General features: G+C 39.2%; 1 protein-coding gene across 1 annotated transcript; it reads left to right on the top strand.

The window, feature by feature from the left end:
* Positions 1-1,896: 1,896 nt before the first annotated feature.
* Positions 1,897-22,967, top strand: slc6a15 (solute carrier family 6 member 15). The gene is given in 13 exon segments (XM_077517196.1): positions 1,897-2,064; positions 4,767-5,228; positions 9,484-9,641; positions 10,651-10,777; positions 10,941-11,122; positions 15,545-15,655; positions 17,219-17,460; positions 17,600-17,792; positions 18,594-18,786; positions 19,061-19,220; positions 19,312-19,474; positions 20,792-20,997; positions 20,999-22,967. Coding segments are annotated over 12 exon segments (2,229 nt in total). The 5' UTR covers positions 1,897-2,064; positions 4,767-4,918; the 3' UTR covers positions 21,183-22,967.
* The last annotated feature ends 115 nt before the right edge of the window (positions 22,968-23,082 follow it).

The raw sequence follows: 23,082 nt of genomic DNA, 5'->3' as shown, positions 1-23,082 counted from the left end.
AGACATCACCTGTGACCCGCTTGTGTGTGTTTTGTGGTCATGGCTGAATCAAAACAGCAGCTTCTCGACACTGTGTACCATCAACACTGTTTTGACAAACAAAAACTGATGAACGGATCATCACGGTGTTAATGGTGCTGCTGATGAATAATCATGTGGATATTCGCCAAAGCTGATATTATCTAAGGACAAAACTTGGACTAGTTAGTGAGCACTTATTCTATAAAAGAGTTGTTTTGATCGCATGTACAGTGAGTTAAGCATTTTTTTTTTTTTGTTAGTACCACAAATTATAAGCCTATTTTTTTTCATTGCTTAATTAGTTATATAGTTAGAACACAATCTTCCTATCCAAAGTTTGTCCACTTCATTTGTTCCGATAAAGTAAATATTTTTGTTTGGTTTAGGCATTTAAAAATGTCAATATTGTCAGCTTTCAGCAAACACTACTAAATTAATGTTCATTCATGGTTTGTTGCGAATGAAGGACAGTTTTCATACTGCACTTCCTCCAGGCAAAGTGATCTTTTTTGCTCACTGCACTTTATCTTATGACTAGCTTGGTCGGAAATAAGAATGGACCATACTTCCTTCAAGGCAAAAATACTTTTTTTTTTTTTTTATACTGACAATTAAGCGTCAAACTCATAAGTTTGATGTGGAAGAAGCTAAAGCATTTGTGGTCTTTAGATGACAAGAACATCTAATGTCGATTTCTGCCACGGCCACACCTGTCCCCAACTTAAACAGAGCGTAACTTCCAAAAGTGAAAGTAAGATCTCAAATGTCAGGGGGAAAAAACAAACAAAACAAAACCCTGAATGACTTGTCCTACCACAATTACTGGTAGGTATCGATAAACCCTCACTTTTCTTTCTTTCTTTCTTTCTTTCTTTCTTTCTTTCTTTCTTTCTTTCTTTCTTTATTCACTCACCTACTCCTTATTAATTTACTGATGTAAAATGTATTTACTTAATTAAAAAAAAAAAACTTGTATATGCACTTCAAAATGTTTGCTTTGTTCTTGTTTTGTTACCTTATTCTTGACTGCACAACCGATTTACGTTTTATGGACAGCACTTTGTATACAGCAATGCCTGTTCTTAAAGCGCTTTATAAATAAAGTTGAGTTGAGTTCACAAGAGGAAGTTGAGGGCCAGGAGTGGGGCTCGAACCGGGCCGGAGTGTCAGTGCTTTTCAGTGTTTAGGCCATATGAAAATGAAACCAAAGCATGAGATGCAAAAAACATAAAGTCATGAACATGTATCATGAACATTTATCTTGAACCCCTAAGAAATAGGTCTACTGTACATTGCGGATGATTCTTCCCTAAGGGAAGAATGCCGTACACCAAAAGCACTAAAAGCACTAATTCGTCCATTTTGTTTCTACACTGAAGAAACAATATTTATTCAGTATAGAAAGAAAATGGACGAATTAGTAATCAGTATCACATAAGTGTTAACAAGGTTAGTATGAACGTCAAATTACCACAATGAACACCATTAAATCATTGACCTCTGATAAATATCTTCAAAGAGAACTTAAAAGAACAATGTACTTTTAACGTATAGTGCATTTCCTGGGCGGTTTACAAACAGAGGCACATTGCTCGTAAAGCGCCAACCCCTTTCTGTAACGACAAGCTAGTAGTTGAACGTACCAAAATCAAGCCAAATGAGGGGGGTTATGGTTCAAACAGGTGCTCCAATACGGTAAAATCTCCATAAAATTGTGCTTTAATGGCATGTTGTGTTTCAAAGGTTACTAAATAGATGTGAGGAGACACTGCGGATTAGAAACTGGGATGCGATAATTTGACGACGGTGGAAGTGAGCGCCAGCACCCCCCAATTTCCACGGAGTGGTCCGTGCCGGCTGGCAGACGAAGAAACGGCGTCGCACCAACCACGCCAGTCACCCACCGACCACCAAACACAACACACCTACTTTGGATGCATTCAGAACCAGTGATAATGTCCGCCCCGTGTATGCGCTCTCACAATTTCATCCCTTGAGACGACTCCGCTTCTTCTCTGCCTTTCCCCCACACATCTACATTAGGTGAGTTCCCGCTTCGGAGCATCCTGGATATGTGTGTGCGTGCGAGCGCGTGCACGTGAGACAGACTAGGCATGGACTAGGGTACCAACGTGCGCGCGCGTGATGGGATGATGAAATATCACATGTGGGCGCCTCGGGTTAGCAAGGCTCATAAACGGCAACGAACCACGTGGCATTTTATTAATTCATATTAATTACGGGATATATTTTTAAACGATTTATAGGCTGTAGCGTCATTTTTCCACACTTAGGCCCCGGTTAAGACATCATGCGTGGTGCCTTGCGGGTTAAATAACGATTCCTTCCTCGCCGCATTGAAGGTTACTCAGCATCCTCCGAGGAAAAGCGAGCTAATCTGCAACTATGTAAATCTATTAATCGGCCTAATCCTTGTGTTCTAAATCCTTGTGTTCCGCAAAGGAGAAAGGAATATGAACAAAATGGCCTGATGCTGCGCGTGGTGCGTCGTCCACACCCTTGGGTCTCTTCCCCCCCCCCCACATCATCATCATCACTCAGCCACCATCAGACAATTTATTAGGTACACCTGCACAGTCTGAGACTATCAAAAAAAGACTGCTTTTGCTAATCAAATTGATTGATTGTCATTATTATGTCATTATTATTGCTTGTAGTCAGTTCTCTGTAGAGGTAGGCATTTTGACGGGTGGAGGGGTGGTGGGTAAGAAGGGAATCGTGGACATAGTATGACCCGCTTTCTTTAATCCTGACCGCCCTATGTTTACATTAAAATGAGTCCTCTTGTATTTATTTTTTTTTTGCATGAATTTAACTTCTGCCCCTCTAAAATTCCTTATTTAATTAACTTTCTAATTATAATTTATTTATTGCTTTGTTGTGATACGTTCTTTATATTTATATATTCATAGAATTTACTGTTAAGTTGATGTATCATTAAATATGAGGCAGCAAGGTGAATTTGTGGCCATGACGCCTCCCTCACCGGTGATGAGAGGTCCTGGGTTCACATTTGTATGTTCTCTTCCGTGTTTACGTGGGTTTTCTCTGCCTACTTTGGCTTCCTCCCACCTTACAAAAGTATACAGCTTCATTGGAGACTCTACAATTGTCCAAAGAAGATTTGTTGTTCCAATCTTAAATGTGAGTGGGAATCCTTGTTTGTCGATATATGCCCTGTGATTGGCTGGCAACCAGGGTGTACCCCGCCTCTCGCCCAAAGTCAGCTTGCATTAGGCTTCAGCTCATCCGTGACTCTATAGAAGTGCTTTAGAGAATGGCTGTCTGGTTGTGAAATATACAATTAAAAAAAGAATTACGTATGTGTGATTGCTCATATTAACTATATTAAAAGGAAAAGAACTTGGCATTTCAAAGCTTGTTGAGCAAATCCCAGAAAATGAGAGAATAATACAAGTTGATTACATCTGAAATCTGATATTATTTTACCCATTAGGGTAGACTAGTGATTGTCTACGAGTGTTCCGACTTGTGAACAAATTCGCAAATTCGTAAACCGAAGACACCCTGAATGTGTTCATGTGCCCAAATTCTAACGCTATGTGCATGGCATTAAAGTCGTAGGTACGGCAGAACCTCGGTTAATGATTTTAATCTGTTCTGAGAATGAATCTGTTTTGCAAAATCCTAAAATTTTGTATATTATAGCCTTGCTAAGCGGTCACCAGCAAGCTCTTTTTGATTATTCATTACGTGGAGCAGACTTGGTATGATGAAGGTGGGCAGACAGGGCATAGCATGGATGACATGGCATGGATGACTGGGAAGACTTTGCGTGGCGTGGCGTGACTGGGAAGACTTGGCGTGACTGGGAAGACTTGGCGTGACTGGGAAAACTGGGAAGACTTACTAGAAATGACAAAACTGCAATACAACATACAATGCTCCCACACCCGCGTGAGACAAACACCACTCCCTTCCCTTCCTATACCAACACTAATGAGACAATAACCAGACACACCTGGGAAACGCAGAGGGCACGAATTAGGTCACACAAACGGGGAGGAGAGAGACACACAGGTGGACAAGGTTAACAGTGACGAGACTAGGGGAGACAAAACTGGACAAAAGACAACACAAACACCCAAAACCAAACTAAAATCCAACCACGATTCTCTCTCTCTCTCTCTCTCTCTCTTTCTCTCTCTCTCTCTCTCTCTCTCTCTCTCTCTCTCTCTCTCTCTCTCTCTCTCTCTCTCTCTCTCTCTCTCTCTATATATATATATATATATATATATATATATATATATATATATATATATATATATATATATATTATATATAGGGAGACAAAGTATCACGATTTATCACGATATCGATATATCGTCACACTCCTAAAGAATAGTCACTCCTTTATTGCCTCTTTGTTCGGGAGAGTAGTATAGATGGTAGATTTTGCCAAAACAAACTGGGCAGTAAGTTCTCAAAACACCACACATGCTTAGCTACAGTATTACTACTTTCTTTTTTTCCCCCCAACAGTAATGCAAATAGGCTTCCTCGTAACACTATTGCTAACAGGATTAGGTTCTTTGAAACCATACTGAGTGCAGTTCATGAACTGAATCATACTGCGTGAACTGAGGCAATATTTCTTCAAAAATTTTGTTCGTAAATTGTTTGTGAACCGAGGAAGATTGTGACTGAGAAAACTAAATGTGTTCAATTTGGCTACTGATTAATTTCCCCATTGTGCTCCACAGATCCGGTGATAATGACGAACTAAGAACATCTTTCAACTTCTTTCCCGAAATCCTACAGACTCAAACAAACTGAAAAGTTGAAAAGCGGGACAATCGAGCTACCTTAACACAACGACAACAAGCACTTGGCAGCCCTCGTTTGCGTTTATCAAATGCCCAAAAACAGCAAAGCCGTCAAGAGAGAGCTTGACGACGATGTCACAGAGTCGGCCCGGGACCTGCTTTCCAACGAGGACGCCTGCGACGAATCCTTCAAGAAGAGCTCGTTGATCATTAGCAGCCATGACGGCGACGGCAAGGAGCGCGATGTGGAGGAGGGCGGCTCCGACGGCGACGAGGAAGAGGAGGAGGAGCGCCCGGCCTGGAACAGCAAACTGCAGTACATCCTGGCCCAGGTGGGCTTCTCCGTAGGTCTCGGCAACGTCTGGAGGTTCCCCTATCTGTGCCAGAAGAATGGGGGAGGTGAGTGAAATGACCGTTTGTGCTCCAGTAGATTCTGAAGTGGTCGCTCCACAATGTTGTGCGCGACCATGTGTATGTTGCAGGCAGCTAAACTACTCATTAGTTCTGCCAAGTCTGTATTAAACAGATATTAATGGTCGATAGAGTCATAGCTGGTTGCAACTTGCTCCACAATGTTGTGTGTGGCCATGAGTATGTTGTAGGAAGCTTAACCTACTCATTAGTTCTCCCAAGTCTGTCGCAGATTTTAGATTAAGTAGAAATTTTGTATTATTATTATTATTATTATTATTATTATTATTATTATTATTGTTATTTTTTTTTTTAAAAGAGCTCAGAATTGTTCATTCGGTAGTCTTACCGATTCAACGTCTTGTCATCATTGCTCTTTTTTTTTTTTTTTGCGTGCGTGCGTTTGCGTGCGTGCGCGCGTGCGTGCAAATACGTGTAAATTTATACTCATTCATTCACCTAAAGCCTTATAAATATCCCATTACCCTTCGCCTTAACCAGGTACTTCAGAATCTTGCCAGAGTCGTGAGGTTTAAATGGTCAGGAGACCAGAGAAAAGGTCAGAAATTTTGTATTAAACAGAGATTAGTGGTCGATAGACTCGTAGCTGGTCGCTCCACAATGTTGTGTGCGACCATGTGTATGTTTTGGGCAGCTAAACTACTCATTAGTTCTGACAAGTCTGTTGCAGATCTTAGATTAAGTAGAGATGTTGTATTAAACAGAGATTAGTGGTCGATAGACTCGTAGCTGGTCGCTCCACAATGTTATGTGCGACCATGTGTATGTTTTGGGCAGCTAAACTACTCATTAGTTCTGACAAGTCTGTCTAGATTTATGTAAGAGATGTAAATTTAAATTAATAAAATAAATAAATAAATGAATAAATAAATGATAATAGCAACGAGCAGAGGACTGTATTTTCTCAGCTGAACTACTTAATGGATGCCAAAATATTGACAACACGGGCGTGGAACCTTTTTGCGGAAGAAGGTCTGCCAATTAACAACTAATAAATACTGTATGTGGCACATAGAGTATTTATGAGTTGAATCCTGTGTGCTAACAGGGTGCCATAGGTAAGGAATTTCTAAGCCAGAGAAGGCTCACGGCAATGGAACAGCCGAGTTCAAGTATTATACAATACATGTAACATGACGTTACTGTTCTACTTTTGTACAGTGAGGTGCCCGGCACACTCATGCTGTGAGTCAGGTCGTTCCCATGAGTCAGCCAGAGAGTCAGGCCCGTTTTAAACAGCTCTGGTCACCCCGCTGCGTCCGAGCGTAATTGGATTAAAACGACACGTCTGGGACTTCAGCAGCGCCATCACAACACACACCAGAAACCTCAGTGTAGTTCATATATACGTCATTATGCTTTCATCTATTAAAAAGGTACAAATTTCCTTTCATGGTGACACAGACCGGGCGCTACTGTCTCTTTAAGAAAGCACAGACCTGAGTGGAAAAACGGATTTAGGGCTACTGTACAACTTTAGGTTTAGTCAATGAGTGATTCATCTGCTGGTTGACGACCAGCAAAGTGAGAATGGAAGAAGAATGCTCTCCTGCGAGGCAACCAGCATGTAACAAACTGTTGCTAACCAAAACAGCAGCACACAAAGAATCAGAGTAAATGAATGTTTTTTTTTTTTTTTCCTGTGCAGTATTAAAGATCATCATCATCATCATTTCATTTTATTTCAAGAAATAGTGTACAGTTGAACACAGGGGCAACAATTCATACTGTAGTTTCATAATATGAACAGAAAAAATAAGAAAAAAAATTAAGAGAAAAGATGATCTTCCTGTATGGCATCTTTAACAACAATTAGCGTCTCTCCCTTAAATTAACAGATGGCTCCACTAGTTAATAAATAAACACCACTTTCGGAGGAAAGTAGTAATTCCCACTGTACTTCAAGTGCATTTTTCCAGGTTTTGGTCCGTACTTCTGCAACGATTTTCTTTCTCAATCAGAGCATGAGTGTCATATAGACAAAAATATTAAATAAGACTGTACAACTTCAAAATATCACTTGAACTAGAGCTGTGCAATTAATCAAAATTCAATTACAATTTCAATTATTATACTCCAGTATACAGCAAATCGACATAATCATAGGCAAAAATAAAAGATTATTAATACTAGTTTTGAGCTGTTTAAATTTATATATTTGCACCTTTTTTATTTTAAAATGACTAAATTAATAAATCTTGTTTGGTTCAAAAAGGAAATTGCATAATTATAATGTTTCAAAGCAATTTTTTTTGCATTAATATATAGATTTTTTTTTACATATTTGAACATTTTCTTATTTTGTACCAAAACAAATACAGTGTTTTAATTATGATTTCAATTATTAGCAAATTAATCGTAATTAATATTGTCTTAATATTCGAGCAGCCCTAACTTGAACTAAAACAATAAGTGGTTCAGAAAATGGATGGATGGAATAAAAAATGAGCTATTTATAAAATGAAATAAATTATGTTAGTAATGTTTACGTTGAATCAGAGCAACCATGCCAATTGCTCTGAGCGCTTGGAGCACATTTAACCACGACTTGGACTACCGTACTGCAGAGGCTATTTTGGGGGCAAGATAAAAGGTGCTAATATCAGATTGTTTGCCTTTGGAAAGACAATGGGAGACCACCTGGGATGTGGGTGTGGGTTTGATGCTGATTGATGTGTCAGCCTCTCCCCGGAATGAAATAGAATAAGATGATCTAATTGTTAAGACAACATGCACACCTGGGAGGGGCAGTGTGACTTAAACGAAGAACATCCTGCCTGGGGAAACAATAAACAAAACCCTATTTGGACAAGGATTAAACTAACAGTCATACAATACACACGTGGCCAGATTGTGCAATGCCATGACGTGTCGCTAAAAATATCAACAATGCTAACATAATTTTGTGTGTCCGAGTGTGTAAGGAAAAAGACTGTGTGCTTTCATCATGTATGTACTTTTGAAAGGTGTGATGCAATGCTGCTTTAACTGATTTTGGTGGTTTCGAGTGCCGGCGGAAGTACACCAAAAGCTAACTTGTTACAGACTTTAATTCTAGAGAGGACTTCTCGCTGAGTAATCCCACTATGAGTCATTTTTGACTCCATCTTTAAGTTTACTGGTATTTGATGGAAACCACATTGAAGACAAGCCACTCGCATCATAGGAGAGAAGTCTGTGTTGTTAGTTTTAAAAAGGGTGCTTTCACATGTATGCACCTGAAAAGCAACCGACTTCCTGTTAAAATAGGTCAAAAAATGGTTTCTAAGTATAACTAGGGTTAGGATTAGTTGAATTTGGGCCCCAAGTTTTATTCAGGACAAAACAGATGCCACGTGTACTTGCCCTTGCCTTGCCAATGCTATGCTAGTATGTTATTATCTTAGCTTGAAAAAAAATAACCTAAAAGTAATTCAGATTTGAAGAAAAAACAAAACAAAACATCAGAAGCAAGAAATTCACCTTTTCTATTGTGTTAGGCAAATTAACCACTGGAGCCAAAATTTCCTTCAGCTAAACCAAAACCGAACTGAGGTAATTGTTTTCGATAATAAAGAGTGTTGCTGTAATTAGTAAACATTTGGGGCCCTATTTTCAGCCTGCAACTAACGATTATTCTAATCATCGATTATTCTGTTAATTAATTTTTTCGATTAATTGAAGAATCGGATTAAAACACATGGACATCTTTTCAAATTGACATGCAGAAAATGCAAAAACAATATTTTTATGGTTCAATAGAAGCAAAAATGTTGATCATTGTTTTCCAAAGTAAAAGCCGATGTTTGCCAATATGTCTTATTTCCATCCACCCATCCATCCATCCATCCATCCATCCATCCATCCATCCATCCATCCTCTTAACCGCTTGCTCCTCACAAGGGTCACGGGGGTGCTGCAGCCTATCCCAGCTGGCTTCGGGCAGTAGGCGGGGTACACCCTGAACTGGCTGCTGTTTCGATTCAACACAATGATAATCAGTGTCCTTTCTTGCAGGACTGATTTAAAAAAAAAAAAGGAATATTTACTATTACGAGGCTTAAATGCTAATGATTTGGACAATTTTAGGTCTCTAAATGATTAATTGATTATCAAAAACAATTGATAATTGATGTCAATTAGTCGACCGCTAATGTATTATCTTTTTTTATTTTGTATTTTATTTATTCATTTATTTATTTATTTTTTAAAAAACTGTACGTGTTATTTTCTTTACCATCAGGGGCGTACCTGGTGCCCTACTTGATCCTGCTGGTGTTGATTGGCATCCCGCTTTTCTTCCTGGAGCTGGCAGTGGGTCAGCGCATCCGTCGAGGCAGCATCGGCGTGTGGAACTACATCAGCCCTCGACTGGGGGGTATCGGCTTCGCTAGCTGCGTGGTGAGTCCCGCGCTGTCCTATGGCTGGAAACGTTAGCTTGCTAGCTGGCCTACAAATTGCCGCACTGCCACTGACCTAGCTTGTTTGGACAAATAGTAATATCTTACCATTTTCTTAACGACCTTAGCCACTAATGCGATAACTGTAATGTTCAGTAAGAAGATTAATTATATCGAATGCTATGTAATAAGTAATCCCTTTTTCTTAATGATGTTAGCCAGCCAGTAACAAGCTAGCTGTAATATGTAAAAGGATGATGTCACTGGTTTGATAAGGAAATGTGGTTAATTCTTGCACTGTCCTTTTAACAACTATTTTTTACAACCACAAATAGGGATGCAACGATAAGCGCAATATCGTGATATTGTGATATTAAAACTGCCACAATATCGTCGTCGTCATGGTCACAATATTTAAATGGAAACATCTGTTCAAATAAGCTTGGTTGATTTCCATTTGTGCAGTTCTAGCACCCTCTGGTGGCTAGTTTTTAGTGCAATTTAATTTTCATTAGGGATGTTTTGGCCCTTCTATGTTTAAAATCTACACTAATTGTCAGATGAAGGCGAACATAATATGCCTGTGAAACAAGTCGATATGTGGAGGAACAACGTGTGCGTGCATTAACAACATAACATAATAATAATAATAATAATAATAATAATAAAACATGATGCTAATAACATAATATTGATGTTATGTACAAAAGCACAATATTGTTTTTTTTTTTTTTTTTTTAGTATGAGCTCATTTTTTTAAAAATATCGCCAACCTCCACACAATATCGTGAGCTTCATATGGTGATAATATTGTATCGTGACATTTGGATATCGTTACATCCCTAACCACAAATAGCGCCAAGACTTGAAATCCCAATTTGAATTCTGTTGCTAACTAAAAAGGCAACATTTACTGTGGCACAAATCAAGGCATCCTTCAAACATGTCTTCCTTTTCTGACACCCGGCCTCCCTAATGGCTCCGCCTCCAATAATAGACGTTCTGTGCAGGTGTGCTTCTTTGTGGCTCTCTACTACAATGTCATCATCAGCTGGAGCCTCTTCTACTTCTCACAGTCCTTCCAGCAACCGCTGCCATGGCACGAGTGCCCACTGGTCAAGAACAAGAACAGCACGTGTAAGATATGTAAAAAAAAAATAATAATTGTTACGAAAGAATATTATAAGGTGATGAAAGAGGATAAAATGGCATGTTGTAAGAATTAATAGTATTAAATTAAAACAAAACGTTAAGACACTAAAAACATATTGAAGTTACAAAGCTCCTTTTTACCGTACAGTTGTGGTGCCCGAGTGTGAGAAGAGCTCAGCCACCACCTACTACTGGTACCGCGAGGCCCTGGACATCTCCGACAGCATCTCCGAGAGCGGAGGACTCAACTGGAAGATGACGCTGTGCCTACTGGCCGCCTGGTCCATGGTCTGCCTGGCCATGATCAAGGGCATCCAGTCTTCCGGGAAGGTATGCTTAACCTTGTCTGCTCTTAAAGGGAACCGGGGGAAAGGTCTCGGCCTACATAGCCAGGTTAAATGTAGTGTTGGATATTGGGAGCAGTGTCCATAGAACAAAAGGCCATTTCTTGCAAAGTGTTTGGGAAATCCTCTCACACCTCGTTAGCTCACATTAAGGCAGAAGATTACGGAGCGCTAACTGTATGGATGCCTTGTCTACAGGCACGCACTCGGATTGCTCAATTATGCTTAGTTAGTAATAAAGTCAGAAGTTTACAAGCATGTATAGGTACAAAAGTAAAGTTGCAATATTGCAAAAAAAAAAAAAAAAAAAAAGTTACATTCGTAATATTATCCAAGAGTTACAATGTCTCAATAATAAATTGAAATATTCTTTAAAAAAAAAAAAAAGTTCATAATTAGTACCGCCTTCAGTTAAAAAAAAAAAGTTTTTTCTTGTAATATTTCAAAGAAAAAAAATACATTGAGAATAAAGCATAGTATTGTGAAGAAAAGTTGCAATTTTATGAGAATAAAATTGTATTATTCAGAAAAAAATACTGTAATTTTAAAAGTATAAAGTTAGAATTTTACAAAAAGAAGTTGCAATGAAGTAGGTAGTGTACAAACCCCCCCGAAGAAACGTGAATAAAGTTATATTCACATAAAAACGTCATTGTACGAGAATAATGATATTGAAAAAAAATTGCAATGCTGTCACAGTTTTAAAATAGTTTCAGTACTCCAAAATATATTGTAAAATGTCTGACAATACTGTCCCAATTTTCTGGAAAAGTTAGTCAACCGCCAGCAAAAGTTGTAATGATATGAAATCGTCATAAGAGGACAAAATCACCACCAGAAATGAAGACAAGCCCTGATCTGTAAATTGAGAAGTAGTTTGTTTGTTTAAATCCTGTATTTAAAAAGTACATTTTCCTGAGTGAAACTGGCATACTGGGCCTTTAAGTTATGAGATCAAAAAAGGGGTAATGTTATGTTGAATTGGAATATTGCAAAAAAAGAGGTTAAAATCATAATATTATAAGAAAATAGTTGCAATTATATTACGAGAATATTGTATTCTGAAAAAAGTAATGTTAATCAAGGAAAGGCACATTATGACAATCAGGTAGTAATATTACAGGGAATAAAAAATGCTATGAGAATTAAGTAACAATAGTCAGAGAATAAAGAATTATTACAAAAAGAAGAATAAAGTTTAAAGTTGCAAAACTATGCAGCTCTAAAAAGGCTCAATGTTATGAGAACAAAGTGGTAGTTTAAAAAAAACAACATTGTAAAATGATGTTACGAAGTGTCATCCTTGATCGCTCATGTGATTTTCCTGGAGGGATTCATCCTTAAGCTCACCTGCTACCTACGCTGACCTCCAGCATCAAAGCTGACAGTAACGTGACTACCATCCGGAAGGATTAAGACCTGAGCGTACCTCCGTTTTTTCTAATCATTCCATTGTTTGTCATATGACAGGTATTAGCCGCTGGATGTTCGGGGGTCAAGCCGGAGCTAATTGGAAAAAATGGGCACAGCGTTTAATCTTAGGAGAGGAAAGCTTTGATGTTTTTGACGTTTGAATTTGGTTTGATCCCCTCTTCTTACGTCACACCTCGACTACAGCATGCACTAACGATGTACCTTATCATGTGTCATCAATCATTTTAGCGCAATCTTGTTATGTTCTCGTTCTCATTTTGGTCCAAATTGCGTCGTTAAGGTGGGACCTGGAACTCTGCCAGACGGCCTTTTTTTTTTTTTGTCTTGCTCTTTGTGCCCCCGTCCAATGTGGCAGGCCAAGACAAAACAAGATGGATGCCATCTTGAGACCGTTCCCCGTCTGGCCTCCGTGGCTTGAAATGCGGCCGATAGCCACTGCCATTGTCAAGACGCTATCTCCCGCTGACACTCTGGTCTATTTTTGTGCCGTCACTATTGTAATTGGAAATAATCCCTAAAGACAACATATAAAGAATTGACTTGGGTGTGTCTAGACAGGTTTTGGGGTAAGATTCTGAGTCCAAACTTTCCATGTCGTAGCCCCCACGAGGCATCTTGCAAGTGTGAGCACAAAAGAATATTAATGGAGTCTCTCCTCCTCCCGTGTGCACAAAGACTTTTTTTTTTTTTTTTTTTTTCCCCCTTCTGCAAGGAATATCCTTGTGTGAGCGTGGGTGGGCGTGAAAGGGATCTGGTTGCCATGGTTACACGCGCTCTTTCGGCTTGGCTTGATTGTCAGAGATGGTGAGGACGGAGGGAGGCTGACAAGGGGCAGCTTGGTTTAGCAAAGAGGAATACTTTGTAAATCTTATCAGGCTCATTTCAAAGGCAAACTGGTCTTTTTGATTAACAAACGGGACAGATAAACATAGGACAGATGTCCGATTTTAGTTTTTTTTTTTTAGTTTTTAGTTTGTTTTCGTTATTGCGTGCGGTTAACCTTGCCAGCAAGCTGTATTTGTTCACAAGTACGACGAGAAATACATTTTGTACAGCTCCCGCTGATACCTTTGCAACCGACCTTTTTTAGGTCGGACCAATCAGGCGTTGTTTAGGGCAGGACGAAACCAAGAAGCGCCAATGGCGGCGGGGCAAACAAACAAACCTAGCAGACGAATGGACGCTGCAATTAATTCTGTTCTCGCAGAACACACCGTTTCCTTGTTGAATGTTGAACAGCAAGAGGCGTTTGTGCATTTTTATGTGGTAAAGATGTTTGTGTGTTTTTTTTTTTTTTCTTTTCCCCCCAAGGCAAGACCAATGACGACATTTTCATCTATTGACGTGATTGGTCAAAACAAACGCGCACGAGATGCCGCATTGTCCAATCAGCTCAAAATATCGTACAGAATGTCCCTCCTTTCCCGAACGGATCTGCCAAGTGAAGTTCCAGATTGATAATGTGAAGAACTCCCTTGAGTGAATCACAATTAATGGCTTGTGAGGTTAGCTTGTGGTTGGAGCTTTCAACAAAGTTTTGTGACTGTTGGTTCAGTCGCCCTCTCCAATTATTGGGAAATTCAGTCTCCAGTGTCTGTTTCACTCAGCAGCAATGTAGCCACATCTACCTTGAAAAAGTAATCTGATTACTCCTTTAAAAGGTAAAAAGTGCCTTTACAAACTACTTGTTACATTAGCATACATGAATGTTATCAAAACAACCTAAAGGTGGACACAGTAATGCAATATTAGTCTGACTTGCACTTGCTCAATTAACGCAGTACCAAACTTAGCAAAGCATGCTAACTTAGTGCAACACAACTGGACTCAACAATTGTACACATATGAAAGTGTGGTCAAGTATAATCTGACTAAACTCCAGAATAAAATGCCTGCAAAATTTGCTAGCAAAAAAAAAAAAAAAGTTCCTTTGTACATAAAAAATGGCGTTAATTGTTTACTTGTCTGCATTTCCCGAATGAAAGTGTGTGTAACTTACCTGTCCTGTCTTGTGTATGTTTGCATTGCGCATTTATTTAATATTAAATTAACTCTTGACCGCAGGGCGTGTTGGCTGTCGTGACCTCCCGGTAATTCCCGTAAATGACTTAGCAACTACCTGGGGGTGTGTCTTTTGGCAGAGTACTCACGAAAGCGTTTTCATTCAACAAACTGAACTACTTTCCTTTTCTAGGGCGACTCATTCTTTTCGCAATACTGTATTTAGCACAGTGAGTAGGATAAATAGCTTTAATCTGATTATCAATTTGGAAATAATAAATTTCGATTACTTCATTGAGGAAAGTGGTCATATTAGAGCAGGAATGAGCAACTGAGCATATGTTTTTGTTTTGTACAAACACAAGAAACTCTTCAAAAAATGTAGGAAGGAAAAATATCGGAGAAAAATAAAAAATAAATAAAATCTGCAAATTTGTGAATTCACAGAACTGCGAACATGTGTCAACTGTAGTTTTAAGTTGCAATATCACTCATCACCACTAGATGGCAAACATGGCTGGATCTTAGTGCCCTATACAACAACATGAGAAAGATCTAATATTTTTTGTGTGGATTTGGAATAATATGCAGGACAAACATGAGTCCTCAATAAAATTAATGTTTTGAGTCACTTGCTTTTCTGAAAAAATACAAATAAAAAATGCACAAAATGAGTTCTTGCACTTAATGATGGTTTCTTGTTCATTCGCATTTTTTGTCATATATCTGGTTCGGAAGTGCACGGGCATATGTGCCCCCCTGCAGCATTGAAGTTGCTTACCAATATGAAATGGCTATCATAGATCCACCCAAAAAAGTAGAAACGGACATTTTAGGCTCATTTTAGACATTTTCCATGGGTTCTTTCGAGACAAAAAGCAGTCCTTAAAATTTTCCCTGATTTCAACAAAATGTAAAGTTCGTTTGTTAATTTAGAATATTTTGGTGACCTGCGCTGTGCTTGCTCTTTCAGGTGATGTACTTCAGCTCGTTGTTCCCTTACGTGGTGCTGATCTGCTTCCTGGTTCGCTCGCTACTCCTGGAGGGCTCCATGGACGGGATTCGCCACATGTTCACGCCCAAGGTAAGGCGCAGTGTTGGAATTGGTGTCCAACTCTCTTCGCGCAACAGCGAGCATTAAGGTGTCACATTTTCAGTTTAACAGGAAAATGATCAAACAATCTGCTTATAGAAACTGGTTTTAAAGTGATGTTTCTTTCAATACATCAAAATAACCCTGTGTAAGAGAAAAAAAAACTGTCTGGACAAAAAAAAAAAGTCTGTGCTTTCACTGCTTTGATTGGGTGACATCTCAACAATAGCACACCAATCAGCTTTGAAGGCTGATTCTGCAGCAGCTTCCATCGCCATGGAAACAAGCGTTATCGTTTGATATAATTCACAGGAAAGACTGAACTACGAACGCTTCTGTGGTGCTCTGACGCCCTCTTTTGTCATGCAGCCAGATCAGCCATCTACATATAAAAGTGCTACAAAAAAACAAATAATTCACAGCAGTACTCAGAAAAATCACATTATTAAAAAAAAGTGTACTATTTTTTTCCTTCTAAGGAAAAAAAAAAAAGCTGTAATTTTAAAATAATGTTTAGGCTTTTTATTTATTTCTTTTTATTTACTTCTTATTTAAAAGGTAAACTCATGGTAGTAGAAAATAGTAGTAGTAGAAAATGTGTAGTAGAATTAACTTATTGAAGAAATTCACCTTGAATTTTCATTTTAAAGGTATACTAGACTCATTGAGCCATTTTTAGCAGTAAAAAAGTTAGTATTTTGTCGATAATTAATGTGGTAACTTCATTATTTTTCATGTAGAATTAATACTTTTAAAAAGTAATTTTTCTACTTGCTGCCGACTAAGGATGACATCACATGTACTCAGGAAGTAGGTAACGACCATCTTTGCTCAGTTTACTGACCTACTTTTTCAGCACAGGTGATTCATCATCAGTCGACAGCAAGTAGAAAAATTTCTTTTTAAAAGTGTTAATTGTACATGAAAAATAATGAAGGTATCAAATTCATTCTGGACAAAATATTAACTTTTCACTGTTGAAAAGTGTCCCTTCAAGCCAACCCTCAGTGTGACCCTCGTCCTCCCTTCTTATGGAGACTTTTTCATTTTATAACATGAGTGTTAGTTTTACACACCAAAACATATAAAAATGACAACACAAGGATGAGAAAACAAGACTTATTCGTTTTTACTTGCAGCGAGGAGAGCAGAGTTGCCAGGTACAAGCTGTCAAAGATGCAATTCTTTTGCGTCCTCTCTTTTTATTGGGGATGATTTCCTATCCGGTTACAAGAAATAATAGTTGCACTATTAAGGGGTGGGGAAACGCTGCATTATCATAAAATAACATATCTGTCTGCTTGGATGTAAGTGTGTTGCAAATAAGCATGTGATTATCCATTAGCAATGAAAGTTCTCGTTTTCGCTTCTGCCCCAGATGGTGTGAGTCATTTTAAACACAGCCACACTGTCTGGTACAGTTCATCTAAAAAAAAAAAAAAAAAAAGCAGTTCACTTAAAGTTCATATGAGTGTGAAGCATTTTTGCAAATATATAATAACATAGATACACTTTAAAAGTAACAATGAGTTATCTCACCCTGTGTGTCCCCAGCTGGAGATCATGCTGGAAGCGAAGGTGTGGCGCGAGGCGGCCACGCAGGTGTTCTTCGCGCTGGGCCTGGGCTTCGGCGGCGTCATCGCCTTCTCCAGCTACAACAAGCGCGACAACAACTGCCACTTTGACGCCGTGCTGGTGTCCTTCATCAACTTCTTCACGTCGGTGCTGGCCACCCTGGTGGTGTTCGCCGTGCTCGGCTTCAAGGCCAACATGATGAACGGCAGATGCGTGGCGCTGTGAGTCTCCGCCTCCTCGCGTTTAGTCGATGGCTTATTAGGAAGCCGCGAAAGTCAGAAGGAAGTGAAGCGCAAATAAGGAAAAGTGTAACGTTCTGCATGAGAAATTATCGACCGGATTTTGTGTTCACTTTTTTAGCAACAGTAACAAGATTGCCGATCTTCTGGGCAACGGCATCGAGGCCAACCTGATACCCAGCCACATCAACCTCAGCCACAAGGTGAGCGTGGACGACTACCGTCAGATGATCGATATCATCAAAGGAGTCAAGGAGGACAACTTTAAGAAACTCGGATTGGACTCCTGCAGCATCGAGGACGAGCTCAACAAGGTATGGCGACTGACTCACGGCAGTATGGACATGCCCAATTAATACATGACATTCAAAAAGTTTTTCCCCAGAATAATAACAGAATATTATGAGAATCACGTCAGATTTTTGTGAGCAAAAAACATTATATTTCAACAATATCAGTGGGGGGTTTTTTCTCAACAAAATAGTATTTGTATGAGAATAAAGTCATAATTTTTCGAGTTAAAACGCTTTTAAAAAGTCTATATCTAATGAGTGTCAGTTTTTCTGACAAAAAAAAAAATCAGAATATAACTATATAATAATTAGTGACATTCTATATTACTTTTTTCAGACTGACACCAGTACTCGACTCTCAGGAAATAGAGACATTTTTGTGATTACATTTTTTTAACCACCCCCCAAAAAAAACAAAAAAACAGCAGTGAATTTATGACAGTAGGGGAATTTTCTTTCTGGGAATAAACTTGTTTTTCTTGTCCAAGAAAAATGTGTTAATTTGACAAAAATGAAGTTATTTTATTAATGAAAAGTTGTATTGTAAAAATAATAATGATAATAATAATAATAAAATGAAGTGTTTTTTTTTTTTTTTTTTTTTACAAATAATATTAATATATTATTTTTCATTTTATTTTATTTTTTTTAGAAAAAAAATAATGGAATGGATGGTATGACATGGAATATTTTGTGGGGAAAAAAGTATTCAAGTGACACAAAATCTTATTTTTCATGAAAAAGCCACATTAAGCTGTTATTTTTGAAAAGACAAAGTGTCAACCAGCCACTGTCACAATCCCCCTTTCCCCCACCCACCAGGCGGTGCAGGGCACGGGCCTGGCGTTCATCGCCTTCACGGAGGCCATGACGCACTTCCCAGCCTCACCCTTCTGGTCCGTCATGTTCTTCCTCATGCTGGTCAACTTGGGCCTGGGCAGCATGTTCGGCACCATCGAGGGCATCCTCACGCCGCTCATCGACACCTTCAAAGTGCGCAAGGAGCTCCTGACTGGTCAGTGAAACATATTTATTGATATCCAGAGTTGGCCAAAGTACTCAGATACTTGTGTAAGAAAAAAATATATAGAAGTACTGATTCAACCCAGTAAAAATGGACTTTGACGTCTAAAGCCGTCAATGGCACCGAATGAGTAGAAAGTTCAGATTTCCATTTTTCAAATGTAGGGAGCTAAATAAAAAAAATGCACATACCTGAAAAATCAGCTTTCAGTACAGTCATGAAGAACTGCTGTCCCTAATATTGTGACCCTGTCCCCGCGGCGCAGTGGGCTGCTGCGTGCTGGCCTTCTGCCTCGGCCTGGTGTTCGTGCAGCGCTCGGGCAACTACTTTGTGACCATGTTCGACGACTACTCGGCCACGCTGCCGCTGCTCATCGTGGTCATCCTGGAGAACTTGGCCATCGCCTGGTTCTACGGCATCGACAAGTACGTGCATCAGATCACATTTTTGAACATGACGGTTGGGAAACGTCCTGCTTTTTGCTTCGTTTGAATCCAAAACGTCCGTTTGCGTCAGGTTCTTCGAGGACCTGAAGGAGATGCTGGGCTTCACGCCGTACCGCTTCTACTACTACATGTGGAAGTTCATCACGCCCATCCTGCTGCTGGTGCTGCTGGGCTCCAGCTTCGTCCAGCTCATCATGACGCCGCCCGGATACAGCGCCTGGATACAGGAGCAGGTCGGTCGCATGCCTTCACATCATCGCCAGACATTTTCTTCATATGAATTAAGATTGCGATTGTGGAATATGAATTTAGCAACAAAATCCACCTGTGTCTTGGACGTTTTGTCAACTGAAATTGACGTTACAGTGCCTAAGGGCTCAGGCAATGACATCACATGATAAAATCCAGAAAAACAGGCGAGCCATGATTGGTCGTTCACCTGAGCCCTTAGGCACTGTGATGTCATTTTAAGTCGTAAACAAGTGACAAAATGGCCGCCCCCTGTGATGCAGAATGTCATGTTTACACTAGAGTGGCAGCATGGAGCATAATTAATTTAATTTGACGTCCCCTTTAAATGATCATTTGATTTTATTTATATTTGAAATGAAAGTTGGAAAAATGACGAAAACAAAGAAAACTCACACCTGATATATTGGAGATTAAAAAAAATTTCAGTTGTAGTACTAAAACTATTAAAGCTTAATTTAATAATATATTCTGATTTGTAAAATATTATTTTCCTTTTATTTCCTACATTTTGTTTTATTCTTCCTTCATTTCATCATCACAAATAATTTTTTTAAACCCCCAAAATTGGAGATGCACTATTTCCTTGTTATGCATTAGTAGCACGACTAATAATATATTCAATTTAAAAAAAACAAACATTTGTTATATTTTCCTCTTATTTTGTATTAAACCCAAACCACATTACTTTGTTTGATACTTTTATACACGACACGTACAGTACTTATGCACATGGCTTCCATTTACTCGCCGCTTGTTTGTCTGCATTGCTCTTCTGTATTAACAACCGTCAGTCAGGTTTACCTGGTTGACATTTATTAAACACAAAAAGGAGAGAAGACACTCAGTTCAAAGCTCGCGAAGAGAGAGGAGACGAACTGATTGATAAAATTCACTACTGCACGCTCTGAAAATCCCCTCCTCACCCTCTCTTTTTATTTGGTTTCCACGCCCCTAGTTACTTCGGTGTTCCAACCTGAATAATTTAAATGCAAAACATAGTTGGAAGTTGGAACACTGTACTTGTTTGTCTATGTGTGTGTGCATGTGAGTGGAAGATTTCTGAGTACATGTGGTCAAGTTTGCAATCATTCCTTAACAGAAAACAGGCGACCTCAGCAGACTGGCTCTAACCATTCTGCTGCATTAGATGATCTGGTTCTTGAGTCATCTTCTGTTTCGATAACATAGCTATGTGAATGTAGAGCCGAGCAAAGCAGAAGCAATTCTTCATTGCAGCAAATGTATGATAACTTATATTTACAATTATTCCTACAACAACCAAGTCTGGTCTGCTTCAGGCCCAGGAAAAGCGGGTGGGCTTCCCCCCGTGGGGCGTGGCGGTGTGCATCTCCCTGGTGGTGGTGGCGGTGCTGCCCGTGCCGGTGGTCTTCGCGCTGCGCTACTTCAACGTGATCGACGACGGCGCCGGCGGCATCTCGGCCGTCTCCTACAAGAAGGGCCGCATCATCAAGGAGAGCGGCGCGCCCGGCGAGGGCGACGACGCCAGCCTCCTTAGAGGCCAAGACCCCCCCCAGCGAGGCGCCCTCGCCCATGCCCGCCAACGGCATCTACCGCAAGCCGAGCGGCGGTGGCGGCGGGGGTCCCGAGGCGGACGCCGCGCCCAACGGTCGCTACGGCATCGGCTACCTGATGGCCGAGGTGCCGGACATGCCGGAGTCGGACTTGTAGAGCGGCCCCCACCCCCCTTCTTCCCGTCTAGTCGTCCGTGTGTACCGCATACTCCTCGTTAAACAGCCTCGCCGCTTTATTTCTTATCGTTTCTTCTCGGTCGTCTCTGAACCTTAACATTTTCAAACTACAAAACAAGGAGTGGGAATATAAACTCACATGCCACTTCATTAGGTACACCATCAGGTGCGCACACTAACATGAATTTCAATGAATGCTCCTTTTTTATATTTGCGTGCAATTTGGCGCCAAAGCACTACTTGTACATTTGATAAAAGCTATCACTTCCACATAGCTTTTTGGCACATCTAATGCACTCCTTTTCTCGTGAGACATGAGAATGTCACTTTATCATAGAGTTCCTTAAGCACCAAGATGCCAAAAGATGGCGCCAGAGCACTTTTTTTATTTTTTATTTTTTTAATTGGACAGCGCTTTGCGTCATTTGTATTTCAGAAAAGGCAATAGAAATGGCTATCAGCCGATTTTTTTTTTCAATGACAAATGGAGGATAGTTTCCCCCTGCCAAAAAAAAATAAAAAATCAATGAAAAGGTTAATTTGCGAATAGTTTTGGAGACTTAAAAACTAAATTCTCAGGACAGATCTCTTAATTTATGCAGCCATTGAACAAAAGTTTACATGCAGTATTGTCAGCATTTGTAAGTTAAATGTTTTCATTCCATTAATGTTACTAAGTTCAAAAAATAAAAATAAAAAATGAAATTGCGACCAACCACGTCAACTTGCATATTCATGGTCTTGTTGAACGTTTTATGGTTTATTAATTTGTCAATACAACCTCATAAAATGACATAATGGTTAAAAAAAAAAAACAAAAAAAAATCTAGAAAATATCAAAAATGTGGCCATGATCGAGATATATTTTGACTGTTCTATTTTTTGGTTGTTGAGATGCCAAAATGAAAACAAAAAAAACTAAATATGATTTTACTTTCAAATGTTTAAAAACATTAACTTTTTTTTTTTTTTATATAAAATGCAAAACTACTTAATATTCACCATTTAGGTGAGAAAATCTTTGCATATTTGTTTTTAGGAGGGCTGAAGATAGCACATGGGACAAGATTTGCCAATGCCAAAATCTCAATCAATGCATACTGGTAAAAGGTAAAAAATAAAATAAAATAGCAACCGCCCCTATGTCACATATCTCATATGAAAGGCCTGGATGAGCACGTTCCAAATGTGCCATTATTTCAATAGCTTGACTTCATGCGATGAAGTGATGACCAAAATTTTTTTTTACCACAAACGTATACATTTTATTAGCAGGTGTACCTAATGAAATGTCTGGTTGAGTGTGTAACTTCCTATCACCCCCCCCTTTCACTTACTCGATCTTTGGACCCGTCCTCCTTGCTGCGAAGGAAGAAAGTGTGAGCAATAAGGTGGACGTGAAGATGCAGTAGTCAGCAAAGACGATGTCATTTGAAAAGTCCCCACGATTGTGCGAGTCTAATGCGTTCCTATGTTGACATTTATAGAATACGCCATGTTTGTATAAGTTGCAGTATTCTGTACATATAAATATATTTATCTGCCTTGTTCGGATAAACGTTTTTAAGGTTCAGTCATCAAATCATTATTATTAACGTCATTGTTTGTTTGTTTGTTTTTTAACTAATGTGTTTGTGAGGGCCGAGTCCTCGTTCTTGTAAATAGTTTGTATCCATGAAATGGCTTGAAAACATGCATCAGAGAAATGTCTTCTTCCCCCTCCTTTTCTTCTAACATTAAACATGAAATATGACCCTAAACAACATTTGAGGTGTCAATTGATTCTTTTTTTTTTTTTTTTTGGTGATGACTACCTGGTTCAAATGGGAATGAAAACCACAAATAGGAACACACCATTCCAATAAAAAAAAAAAATGTGT

Source organism: Festucalex cinctus, chromosome 3 (genome assembly GCF_051991245.1).
Source record: "Festucalex cinctus isolate MCC-2025b chromosome 3, RoL_Fcin_1.0, whole genome shotgun sequence".
Lineage (NCBI taxonomy): Eukaryota > Metazoa > Chordata > Actinopteri > Syngnathiformes > Syngnathidae > Festucalex > Festucalex cinctus.
This window is presented reverse-complemented; position numbering and strand designations above follow the sequence as displayed.